The sequence below is a fragment of the Electrona antarctica genome, assembly GCF_951216825.1.
Source record: "Electrona antarctica genome assembly, chromosome: 4".
NCBI lineage: Eukaryota > Metazoa > Chordata > Actinopteri > Myctophiformes > Myctophidae > Electrona > Electrona antarctica.
The window spans coordinates 27654948-27668406 of record NC_136809.1 but is presented as its reverse complement, the minus strand read 5'-3'; the positions used below and the strand labels follow the sequence as shown (position 1 = coordinate 27668406).

General features: G+C 40.8%; 2 protein-coding genes across 3 annotated transcripts; both read right to left on the bottom strand.

Annotated features, from left to right (window-relative positions):
• Positions 1-1757: 1757 nt before the first annotated feature.
• Positions 1758-5421, bottom strand: trmo (tRNA methyltransferase O). The gene is made up of 7 exons (XM_079500317.1): positions 5234-5421; positions 4920-5068; positions 4520-4694; positions 3829-3989; positions 3061-3470; positions 2745-2937; positions 1758-2165 (listed from the first exon to the last, which is right to left on the bottom strand). Exons 1-7 carry the CDS (start codon positions 5311-5313, stop codon positions 1930-1932), a joined length of 1404 nt encoding a protein of 467 aa, XP_079356443.1. The 5' UTR covers positions 5314-5421; the 3' UTR covers positions 1758-1929.
• Positions 5422-7010: 1589 nt separating this feature from the next.
• Positions 7011-12961, bottom strand: hemgn (hemogen). Of its 2 annotated transcripts, none has more exons than XM_079500323.1 (5): positions 12842-12961; positions 10607-10679; positions 9996-10086; positions 8603-9336; positions 7011-8437 (listed from the first exon to the last, which is right to left on the bottom strand). In XM_079500323.1, the coding sequence occupies exons 2-5, from the start codon at positions 10668-10670 to the stop codon at positions 8322-8324; spliced, it is 1005 nt and encodes a 334-aa protein (XP_079356449.1). In that variant the 5' UTR covers positions 10671-10679; positions 12842-12961; the 3' UTR covers positions 7011-8321. The 2 variants fall into 2 exon arrangements, with proteins under 2 accessions (XP_079356449.1, XP_079356450.1); XM_079500324.1 differs by having other exon boundaries at positions 10008-10086.
• Between the last annotated feature and the right edge of the window lie 498 nt (positions 12962-13459).

Genomic DNA, 13459 nt, shown 5'->3' with positions numbered 1-13459 from the left:
GGATGCACCTGGGACATATCCTCAGTGATGTATCCAAGGTCCTCAGGGTTTCGGGTCTCACAACATCATACCCCTCACTCGGGTGACCCAGCCGGGGGGGATCAAGTCCCGATCTACGTCCCAGTAGCTACCCTCGATCAGTCCCATTAGGGAAAAATCAGGGACACACAATCTGCTGCTCCAGAACTACTCTGCCGATATTGGGCAAGCCATCCGGCGCGTGGAGGGACTAGGCACTGTGGGTTGACTACTGGCCGGGCACCTCCTACGCTTCACCAGGTCCACTCCTGCTCTCACCAGGTGCAGCCAGGACCTGTGCGTTGCACCAGATTCCCAGCACCAGACACTTAATTCGGGAGTGGTGGATTCTGCAGGCTCCACCGGCAGGGAAACGGTGGTGCCGCAGGCTCCACTTGCGGCTTGAATGGCCCTCCTAAAGGCCTCACGTGGGTTTTTTGGGCTTCCTCCTCACGGCGGACACAGGCTGGGGCGCTAACCCACCCTGCTCACCCAGGTGCCGTCTATATTCCGGCTGTCAACCATCTTTTGGGTGGTTTTGAATTATATATTATATTATAGAATTATATTTAGATTATATTACAGAAGAAAATGAACTTTTGCACATTATTAAGAAGGGTCTACTCTGTATGTAGGGCTTGTCTGGCACTGCAGTGTCTCCATCAGGCTCCTCAAATACACCTTTGTCTTTTGAAAGAGAGGAGATTGTTTTATCCCCCTCTTTTCTCTCTCCCTCATCCCCATGTTTGGGTGTCCATTTGTCTGCTTTTGTCTTCGGTTTTGCTTTTGGTGACTGGGTTCAGTCTTTTGTACAAGTTCTCCCCCTTAGGCCATAAATTTGCAGCCAGAGGCTGGTAGGGTAAATTCTTCCTGAACAATGGAGGCAAACTTTTCCCTGGCTGTGCAAGAAGTGCCCTTTGTCCTAGATGACAGAGCAACAGTCGGTGGTGACGTTGTGCTCGACTGCCCTCCGCTGTCAACCATGACCCTGCTCCTCACTTTGACCTCCAAATCTGTCAACGGTTGTGTTGAGAAGCTGGGGCATTTTCAGACTGTACTGCATCAGTACTTGGCGTACCAGTTGATGGATGGACCTGTTGTCGCTCTGAGTTGCATACCACAAAACATTACGACCACACTCATCAGTAAAATTGGATCAAAATCCAGAGTTTGAAGGTACAGCTCTGTGAGGCGGAGGCGCTCGTACAGGACTGCATAGACAAGAGCGGTTCAGTCACATAAGCCCACATGGGTCCTGTGAACAAGAAACATGCGAGCCACTCCCAGTCAGAGCCCAGGAGTCCTCATATCATGGAGACAGCAGAGCATCAGAGGTGTTCTCTGCTCCTTGTCCCTGGAGTTGACAACTTGATCCAGATTCAATCAGCCCCCTGACCTTCCAGAAATCAGCCTTCAGGATAGCCTGGTGGAGGCTCCACCTTGGAGCTATGGACCGGTAGATTTATGAACAGCTTAAAGGTTCAAATCAACATTTCAGTACATCTAAACTAAAGGCTCAACCGTTGGCACCTCGATCTATCTCACACACACACACACACACACACACACACACACACACACACGTGGAGTGGCAGCAGTAATAAATTAAGAAGACCAAAGAATAAATGTCTCTGTAACAATGATACAATGATAAAGCCATTGAATTTGCTATCTACATATAAACGTTCCCAAATAAAAATTACAGCTTTTCCCAGTAGAGAATTGGAAGTGACAACACGCAAGATCTTTACAGTTTATTTTGTTATGGATTCACACTTCACAGAACTTGCTGTAGCAACATATGCACATTTTATAGGGGGGCATTGCCCTGTCACTGCTTTGAGTCCCTGTATTGTATATGGTAAAATCACAGTCTGGCACAGTAAATTTAATTTAAACAATGTTGCCTTCCTAAGGGACCGAGGCATGTTCTTCAATATGTCGGACCCGCAGCACCTCAGCAAAGCCTTGTCCGAACCAGCAAGTGATGTCAGCCGTATCCAGCGTGAAGTAGAATAGTCTGTCTTCGCAACGTGTTCTTCTGTACACCGACCGGGGGTCTGCTGACAGCACCCCCCTAATGGCTGCAGCTGCCTCTTCTGAACTGCACAGAAACCTGAATTTGGGTCTGCCGCCTTCAGAAGGTTCTATGGGGTAGAAGAAAAACTGTCAGCAGCCTGTACTGTGTTTATAAGTATCTCAGTCACAAGAGACTGAGATATAGTATCTCAGTCACAAGAGACTGAGATACCCCCTTCCCTATGGGGAAGCGGTGGGGGAACTAGGGTTCTAGGGGTAGTGGAACTAGGGTTTAGTATTTAAGTTATTTCAACAGCAGTGATGTATTCTAGTATTATAGCATTGATGTGCATTACTCTTTCAATGGCCCCCCTCTAGTGGACAAAAAAAACTCAGTTCTAAAAACAGTTTCCATTCCATTTTTCACAGCTCATTCAATGAGTAAGTTTTCTTTGACGTCATGTTTATTTTGAACTAAATGGTGTATTATGTTGTGTAATTTGTTATGTGACTTGTGTACTGACCTGTGTCTACATCAGGGGTTTAATGTGTTTTCAGGCCAAGCTTAGCTGAGAAAAATGAGGCAGGGACCCTACATATCTTCTGTCAAGAATGACAGAAGAAACCCGGAAGGTGTGCTGCTCAATATTTTGTCGAGTACGATGAAAAAAAATCGTATAATGCGTCGAGGCCACATGTTGGCTCACCTGAGGGGCATGGCGGTAGGAACTCCTCCAATTCCTTCTGGGCATGGGGGGTAAAGCGCACGACCAGACTGGCAACAGGGGGTTCCCTGATCCAGGCTGCTATAGTGCTGTAGGCCTCCTCTCCATAGCAAGGCCCATGATTGTCCTCCACTGAGTCAGGCAGCTTGGGCTTAGAAGAGTCTGAAACTCTGCACTATAGAACAAAACACAACAATATATTGATAACTAATGTATAAATTTGCATTTGGCAATACTGAAAATATATAGGACAAATAACTAAAGAAAGATTAACACACACACACACACACACACTCACCTGGGAAAGGTCATCATGTCGAGTCACAAAGGCCTTGATCTCCTCCAGTGTAGTTTGTATGTCTTTGGGCAAGGAGGAAAGAGGGGCATTGCAATCGGGAGCAAATGAGTGCAAGACATCATGCTCAGTTTGAAAATTAACATTGGATTTGTCACTTGAGATCGAGTCATCACGGCAGTGATTTGGGGAGGTTGTCACATTGTCCAATGAAACAGCAGCTTCTTCAGGCTGGTTAGTGTCTGATGTCTCTATGTCCACTCTACTGTGTGGGGAGACATAAGGCTGGTCAGTGTTTGATGTTTCCATGTCCACTCTACTGTGGGGAGAGTCATAATCTGGGATGTAGGGTTTGATGTCCAGGACAGGGGTGCCGGCAATCATGTCGATGTTTGACAGGTATATTGTGTCACCTAAATAAAAAGGTTCAGATGAAGTGTCTTTCTAAGCATTCTATAACCTCAATCATGAAGTGTGTGGACACGGACACGGACACAGACAGACACAGACACAGACACAGACACACACACACACGAGCGAGCGAGCGATTTACATTAAGCAAGAACAAAAAAGCATGGGAATACATCACATAAAAAAGCATTTATCATGAAACATGCGTACCGTAAGATAAGAACGTAACAGTGGAATATCTATATAATGAAACTATACATATAAACTATATATATATATACTATACTACACACACACACACACACACACACACACACACACACACTTAACATTTTAGAAATTGTTGTCTGTGATACCTACCTACAATTGTTTCCAGTTTAGCTAGTGTTAGACCCAGGGCATTAGGCCTGTGAGGACTGCGTGTGGAGTACACACCAACCCTCTGACCGTTCAACCTGGGAGGCTTCACTTTGGCTTTGTAACTACTAAGGTGTCCATTTTTGTGAAACAAGAAGATGACCCTGAGAAAAAACAAACAAACAGAATAGAAAATAGACAGATCTGATTCTTCTTGGAATGTCCTCCTTTTATGGCCAAGATGTTCAAATTCTAATTTAACCCATTAAAACCAGGAAAGCAACTGTGTCATTTTAGATTGTAACCACATTATTATTTTATACATTGGCAATTCAGAAAATAACAGTTATACACGCTATGAGCTTGTAGATCTACTATCTTTGAAAAGTCTTGAAGAATTTGTGACAAATCTTTGTATATATCTACTTTTTAAAGTGAACATTTTTTAACTCAAACCTTTGCTTCTTTTGAGATGGAGGTCCGTGGCCAAATGCATACATTTTTTTGGGTGGCCCTTAACATGAAAATGTTTCAGATTTGAGAACCACAGGCTCAGATAAAGCAACATACGTTTTTTCAGAAAACTGTTAAGATTTAGAAGACATTTGTAGAATCGGTGTCAGAATAATCACAATGTTTGATTTTGTTTGATCAATATTGTGTAGCCCTTAGGTAGTAAACTGGCACCACATACCAGACATGGGAGTAGTGTTCCAGACCGTCCAAAGCATGCTCTGGATTATTGAACACACTCTGTTGGATCCGAAGTGTGGCTCTGGAGGGCCCACAGATGGTGGGCTGTCTAGGGGTCCCATTCTTCACAGAGAAACATGAACTAATGTGACCGATAGGCACTGTCAGGATGTTTCCTATGATGTCACACGACACAATCAAGATTTAGTTACACATGATATAAACTATCTAGTAGTTCCAACATCAATTTGACCAGTATTTAACACAAATAAGGCAAAGGTGACATTGACAATGATATTAATTTGACGTTTATCAAAATACAGCTGGAGTTAGAAATAGCTCATCATCACAGTTAAGTGAATACCTAGCTCTGCTCCATAATACTGTATGTTTATACGTACCTTGTTCTAGTGCATCTCCACCAATGTGTGGTCTTAGTGGTGGTGAAGAATGGCATTTAGCAATCCCACCTTGATCAATCTTTGAAACAGCATACTGGAGGGATGTCATGTGTTTGCGATTGGCTCTTACTGCATTTTCCAGCATCTGCCTGTGAAATAATGTGAAAACAGATAGTTCCGTTTAACCTCATATAGATATGACTATGAGCGAGATTCCAAACGGGGCTTGAAAACAGAGTGATCCACGGATCCTGCCGTTGGTCGATATTTATGTACAACTATCCTAGTCATACCCTGGCATAGATCAAACATACCTGAGATTCTTGATTTCTTTTCGCATCACATAAACTTGTTCACTTAGTCTCTGGACATGTTCATTACAACAATTGCACATCCTAGCAGTATTCCAAAGTGCTTTAGCTTGTTATCTGCGAAGCTAAAAACAAACACATGTGGTCAATTGTTCAATGCGGAAGCACATTGCCTGCCAGTAATCTCCCCCTCCTTTATATACTCTATGGTAATCTCGCATCGCCACCAGTTTTCCTGTCTGGAAAGCCCTGGTTTCTATTTACTGATTGGTGCTCAGATCCGGTCTAGAGCCCGCCCTACTGTATCCGGTACTTTCCAAACCTACATAATGTGTACACCATTTGTTTCCGTATCTGCTCTAGACGGGATATATGCAAACTGACAAGCAGGCCTGGGCCGGTTTAGAGGTCCAGGCACTTTGGCTGGTAATCCAGCATGACAGTGTGTCGTGGGTTCGAGTCCCAATCCTGACGAATCTTACTGTGTGTCTTCCCTCCCATCTCTCTCCCTGTTTCATGTACTGTACATCTATCAATAAAGGCAACAAAATAAGCCCCAAAAATATATTTTTAAAAAAAGAGGGGGAAAAAATCACACCTGTCTGAAGTGAGCGGTGGAACTATACTGAACTGACAAGAAAATTGATTCAAGCTAGCTTGTAGTACTTGCGGACAGCCTGGCGCATGGATGTTGGGCCGCCAAACTGTAACAGACCATCAAAATAGGCATATAGACTAGCCCAGTTTGTTCAGTAGCAGTGGTCTCTCCAGGCTCCAGCTCTTTCAGGATAAAATCAAAAGTAACCTATTTATCATCTTAACATTTATAGCATTCCAATTCCAAATTTGTCTGCTTATTTCTTGTCTCTTCCGATTTCAACATTGATCCTGTATCCTGTTGTATGAGTTCTGTGTCCTGATTGAATGACATCGGTATCTCGACCTGAATGTATTTTCTGTTTACTAAAAGAGCTGGAGTGACAGGGAGATCAAGTTACTAACTCAGAGGCGCGCATATCAGCCAGTGGCGGGCAACTTTAATGAGTATTTTCTAACCTGAATCCGCCAGATTGAAGAAGCTTGCTTCACTCGTTTCACTGTTGTGAATTTACCGCCCCCATCTGGCGCAGTCAGGTTACTATATTTCCACACTCCAAACCTCTTATCTCAATATTTTACCCTTTTTCATAAATTAATGGCCTACTTCTATCTGGCCGTCATTCTATGTCACACAAGAGTAGCAACAATAGCCGATCTACAAGCTCAAAACGTGTCGCACTTCATTTTGAGCTTGTGAGTTGTAGATCTGCTATTTTCTGCTATATTTGAATTGGAATCCTGAATGATGTTTTGACACTTTTTAATTGGAATCCTGAAAAGTAATATTTTTTTATTTAATTTCAAATGCATTTAGTCATACTTAAGTTAACTTTATGAACTTGAATACAAATAGGACATACAAAGACAATATAAATGTAAGTCATTAAGCTATATAGACTGAAGTAGTTAAAGCGTGTTATGTTTGCAATGTGTTTGAAATTGTAGCTGAAATCAATAATATATCAGTATTCCGATATTAACCTAACATGCAGGACGCATCAGACAGCCAGTTGCCCATGTTATGCTCTGTATTCTTATATGATTTATATATGAGAATATAGAGCAATTTAACACTTATTTTAGCAAGAAATATCAACTTACATCACCTTTAATAGTGATGAAGATGACAATTAAGACAAAAACTGTTTCAATAAAAAGGCAAATAAATAATGTATTTTTTTACAAATTTTAATAAAATACAATAAAACCATTTAACCAAGTTAACTATGATTTCAAATTTCCTTTTAAATACATGCATTCACAAATTCTATGCTATAGCCTACTTAAAGGACCAATTCACCACTTTTCAACATCTCTTCATAATAATTGGTCCTCACTAATGTTCATGATAAAACACAACCATTTTTTTCTACTCAGTCTGTGTCTCATAGGAGGGCTGTGGGCAGTTCAGACACCCGTCCACCAGTCCATCAGTCCATCATCGTTAGGCAGATTTTTTTTAAACAAGATTTGTTTTAAAATATATTAAGATTTGTATTATCGTGAGACCGATGGCATTGCAACTTTTCAGGAAAAGAAAGCCTGCCGTTTCTATTAGCATGGATTCCCTATTGATGATGTCACTGGTGGACTGGTTACTGAACTGCCCACAGCCCTCCTATGAGACACAGATGGAGTAGAAAGAAATTGTGGTATTTTATCATGAACATTAGTGAGGACCAATTATTATAGGAAGAGGAGTTGAAAAGTGGTCCTTTAAAGGGATATTTCACTTAAAAAAAACCTTCATTTCAGGTTTATGTGACACCCCAGACAGTTTTTAAATTGCTTGATTAAGTATTTAGATATTTGGTATTAATTTTAGCTGCCCCGCCCCCTTCCTATACAAACCGATTGTAACTTAAACTCAATTTCTTTTAACCATGTTAGATTAATCCAAAACACCTTTCCATACATGAGGGGCCGTGGTTTTTTAATGACTATTTTCATTTATTTTTAATAATAGTTTTTGGAAAATAATGAGGACTCCTGGAGGAGATAAAAAATAAAAATAAATGAAAACAGTAAATGAAAAACCACACCCCCCTCACGTATCAGTCACCAGAAAAAAACAAAATGTGTTTTTGATGAATCTAACATGGTTAAAATGGAGTTTGAAGTTACAATGGGTTTGTAGAGGAAGGGGGCGGGGCAGCTAAAATTAATATCAAATATCTAAATACTGAATCAAGCAACTTAAAAATTGTCTGGGGTGTTTACATAAGACTGAGTAGAGTATGTTTTTTTTTAAAGTGAAATATCCCTTTCACTTTCAGGAAAAAAGCATATCATGAAATAAAATACACAATAAAGCAAAAACAAGAATAAATATGTATGTTTAGCTTGAGTTCATATTATGACGTTAGCTCAATCCAACAGACTGCATACTATCTAATTATCAGATGCAATTGCAAATAATGACTAATAGGCCTATCTCTAAAGTGTGGCATGTATCCTTTCCCAAACAAAGGCAATATCTGAAAGATTTAATTTAGAATTGATATCCAGGACGATATTCTTGTGGGGGAGTTGGAGAGTTTAAAGGTAGCGTTGAGAATGTTCCATTTTCATCAGGCCTGCTGCTCAGAAATGGTTCTTGACTTGTATCTACAAACAATAAAAAAGGAAAATTGTTACAAGATGAGAAAATGACACTTATTATTAAAACAAATAATACTCTCTGCCAACATATCTAGCTGAGAAACATTACTCTCAGCATTGGCTATAGGGGTAGTTTATAAATCCACAGTGTCATAGCAACTTCCTCAATACCTTGGTCAATGGCTCTCTTGTCCTGCGGAAAAGAGATGTCTTCCTTCTCATCTGGGCCCAGATCTTCAATCAGGACCTGGTCAAGGGCACCCTTACCCTGTGACTCTGTGGCGACAGCCTCAGTCAGGGAAGGAAGGGCAAGGACGGGGGCTTGAGCTGAATCGAGGGTTGAAACATGTGTAGGTGCAGGGGGTGGGGCTGAAACGGGGCCTACATCTAAAGCATCAGGGGTCAGACTTGGTCCTGAGAATGAAACTGAAGATGGGACTGAGGTTGAGACTGAGGTTGACATAAGGAATGGGGCTGAAATAGTGGCCGGAGACGTTTCTTGTGCTGGTGCTGAAACGAGGCCTGGGATTGAAGCCACAGGTGAGACTGAGGCTGACACAGGGGCTGGCATAAGGGCTAGGGCCGGCATGGGTGGAATTAGGGCTGGACCTGCATCATTATTGGATGAAGCTGGAACAGGAATTGGGGCAGGGCCAGCAGGGACATTCCCCGGCTGGGATTCCAGTGGGTCAGGGAACACAGGCAGTAACGGCATTAGAGCGGGTGATGGAATCACCAGTGTGGGTTCAGGCACCACCACTACAGCAGGAGCCTCAGGAGGAAGCTGTCCTGGTTCTTCCTGAAGGACAGGAAGCTCTATTGGAGGCTCAGTCTTCTTTGGCCTCCCCCTCTTTCCTGTACCGCTCTTCTCCTCTCTTCTTGCTCTCTTCCTTGTGCTCTCGAGCCTGAATGAAATATAATGAACCTCAGCATTGGACACTGATACAGTTCTTTGTGATGTTTTTATTTTTCTGTGCTGGTACAAAGTCCTTGACCTGGATCTGGGTATAGTCAAGTCAATAATCACAAACAAGCGCAGCAACCTTTGTTTTCCTATTGCTCCATATTGAATAATGAACTGACTGATAAGCAAACAGACTGCTGATAGTACTGTAAACTATTTCACCCGTCACAGTTATGTAATGTGTGCTGTAATGCAAGCTCATGTTGAATAAAAGGAAAATATTTTACCCATCCAAAAGCTCCTCATTGTCAATGTTCTAATAGGCAAGTTGCACATTTGCAATGTCCCCTCATTATTTAAGCTCCAGTCTTTACTTTGCAAAACTGTAGGTGGCCGCTACATTACAAAGCTGTCGAAAAGCTAACAGCAGTTACGGTATTGTAATCATTGCTTAGATTTTATCACAAAAACAACATGAGAACAATAATAAGCTATAGTTATAGCTTATCATTGTTCTCCCTATGACTGAATTTAGTTCTCACAATAAAATATTATATTTTAGAAACAATTTCAAGGAGTAAGGGGTGATTATTGAACCAATGCTAGTTATTCCAAACATTCACTACCCCTCACAGCCTTACATCGACTGTATACATTTACCCAGAAACCCACAGGTAAGTTTCCTTCTCCTCCAGTTCAGCTTTTCTCTTCTTGAGGTGGTCCCTGTCCCTTAACCGCCGCCTGATCCCACCTATACAAGAGCAAACACAGATACCAGCCTCATTATGAAAGCAAGGATGCACAGGTGTGTGAGTGCGCGTGTGTGTGTGTGTGTGTGTGTGTGTGTGTGTGTGTGTGTGTGTGTGTGTGTGTGTGTGTGTGTGTGTGTGTGTGTGTGTGTGTGTGTGAGAGAGATTTCCTTATGTATGCTGTATGTATAACATTAATAATAAGGAAGCATTTTACATTATTTCACATTTAAGCCTGAAGAAAGTACATGCTTTGTTTTACTCAACAATGCCTACAAACAAAACAAAATTACACTTTGGCTTATATTTAGTAGTAACACAACAATAAAGGATTCAAATATTAAGATTAATATAATATAGTTTGTATAAGTGGCAGCAACATACAATAATAACAGTAGTCTAATGTTTATTACCATAGATGTGGCAGCATAAATGCACAAATAAACTCTTTAAGTACATCCATTGGCATACTAAAATCCCATAAGCTTAGGTTGATAATAGTTTTAAAGATTATTAATTTACCTTGGTTGTCTTCATCTTCTTTCAGTTCCACCTCTGGTTTCTCTTTTGGAAATGTCTCCTCCATTCTGAAAAGCTGGAACAAATTAATTCATTCACTCATTGAGAAGGGGAAAGCACAGCAAAAGTGGATAGATTAAACTCTGACTGTTTTTGACTCCCACCCTAAAATAATTATCTGGTTAACCATTACCAAAATGCTTGGAGAGTTCTGTTGCTCTTATCATATTTGGAAAGGTGGTGGAGTTGGCACAATACATATAGGCCTACAGAAAAAAAACTGTCTGCACTGGGGTATGTGGACTTACAGACAGTACGTGTGGCTAGTGCTCACACGTGTGTGTGTGTGTGTGTGTGTGTGTGTGTGTGTGTGTGTGTGTGTGTGTGTGTGTGTGTGTGTGTGTGTGTGTGCGTGCGTGCGTGCGTGCGTGCGTGCGTGCGTGCGTGCGTGCGTTTCAGCAGGTTCAAACTAGGTTATGAGATGTGAGCCAGATAACTACTACAGTAGCAACAGTCAGTACAAATAAAGCTGCTGACTGTACCACTGGTACTATGTGGCGGAAGTCCCTATGACTGAATTTAGGCAATTTCTCTCTGTCACTGTTGATATGGGAGGAAGCAAAGCAGATCAAACAGGGTCAATTTCAAGTATTCCTGTAATACCATCAAGTCTAATTTAATTTGTACGAGATTCTTTCTCTTTGTGTACAGTATTTTAGGAGATTTGATAAAATAACTAACCTAAATCACTGCAGTAATAATATATAATAAATTAATGATTCATAATAATGATGATTAATAATATTTATTTATTTATTTATAATTATTATTATTATTAATGTATTATTTATTTTCTCCTCACTTCTCTGAGATACAACATTTAATAGTAGGCCTCTATATGAACAAACTACTTGACCTCCTCAATGGTAAGGAAAAAATACAGATACTGTTATTCACTTCAGATGAACAATTTGTACGAGATTAATGGATTGTGGAATACATGTTTGATTATGTGCAAAAGTACTCAATTACAAGCCTTGCTGTGAATGTGGTGTAAGGGAAGCACTGGCATTGATGGCCATATTTCAGGTTTTTGTTTTACATATTCCTGTAAGAACACGACATTCAGGCCCAAATTTAGGTAAAACAACTATGGCTTTGATATCAAATTATTTTGTGCGTTTATAGCTTTAATTAACAAGTAATGGCAGGGGATAAATCCACATTATCTCTAGAACATAATATTGGAAATATTCAGAAGCAGTAGCCACTTAAGTTATGGGTTAAAGCAAACAGAAAAACTATTTTCACAATTTGTATTTGACATACAACGCATGCATGGGTTTTCGAGTAATATTCAAATGTTTTGTTTTGAATGAGTCATGAGAAAGTAGACTGGCAAACTCCCGCCTTGCCACATCGTCGAGAGCAGTGTAGGGGGACATGCTCCTCTTATCTCTGTTAGTTTCTGAGGCGTGTTCTCAATCTGCTCACAGCACATTGAGGCATGATGTGTGTGTGTGAGCCACACAGACAGCAGCTGCCTAAATAACATTAAATAACTGCCAACCACTTACCACACTGGTGTCGAGGGCCATTTAGGGCCCTGGTCAAATTCGGCTGAATGCCTGTTCTAAGTTACTTGAAACTAAATTGTCAGCATATTCATTTAATATATTCATTTGTTATAACCCATGTACTTGCCCACACCCTCACACACATACATACAATTGTAGCATACACTGTAAATTATTTGTGTGTTCATTTAACTCTGACAGGACAAAATGTAAAGAAATTGACCTGCAAGAGTCCACTTGAACACTCTGTTACAATAAACACTGAGGATTTATCATTTTACTATAGTGTGTACCACAGTGTATTCCTCTAGGCTACTGTCAGTAAGATTATTGTCAGATGCACTACATCTAATGGGCTATGTGTACACATTCCTTACACTACTACTGCTGTCTGAAGGACAGTGTAATCCCCCCCAAATAATCACTAACACTGTGACAGCCCAACAGAGTGAACCGGTTAAAGACAAATTCAAGTTGAACACTTATTTTTCAGAGAACAGATTTCAAAGCATAACTTCCAAGATCAGGTTGCAATATAATAAAGTGTGCCTGTGCCTCACTGTACATTGTAGATGTAGAATGCATACACAGAGCACTTTGCTTTGCTAAATTAATCAAATTCTCATACAAAGAGTTAAAGTGTTGAAAGAGTTGAAACTACCTTGAATGACAGGATAGGAACAGCAGTACTCCCACACTACCAGGTCCAACAGGTCAAATGAATGCACTGGCTACACTTCAGGGGATAACATTCAGACAGTTCAAACCAAGAACATTTTCCTAGTGGGCTGTCAGGGCTGATTATGATCAGCATAAGGACAGAAGTGAAACACACACCCATGCTGCACAATGAAACTCATGAGTTGGAGTATTTGACATTACACTGCCCTCTCCTGGTGCTTTATCTCAACTACCAAGGACCAATTTGTAAACAGGGCTTACAACATTGAAATTAATACAAAGGTTGGAAGCTACTTCCAACAATCCTACGATATTAATATTTATGAGTTCCATAAAAAAAGATCTTCAACACCTGATCCCCACACACACACACACAGTATACATGCATAAAACATACAGTCAACAGAAGTTATTTTTAGTTTTTATTGCCTGACAAGGATTTTTTTTTAAAGAAAAAGTTTGCTTTACACCTTTCATTCCACCTAGCTATGAGGGCGGATTCTGCCAATGCATTTCAATGGGAATGGAGCGGTTTGGTTGGAACCAAACCGCTCCATTCCCATTTAAATGGGTTTTCTGGGTTTTCCACAAAAACAAA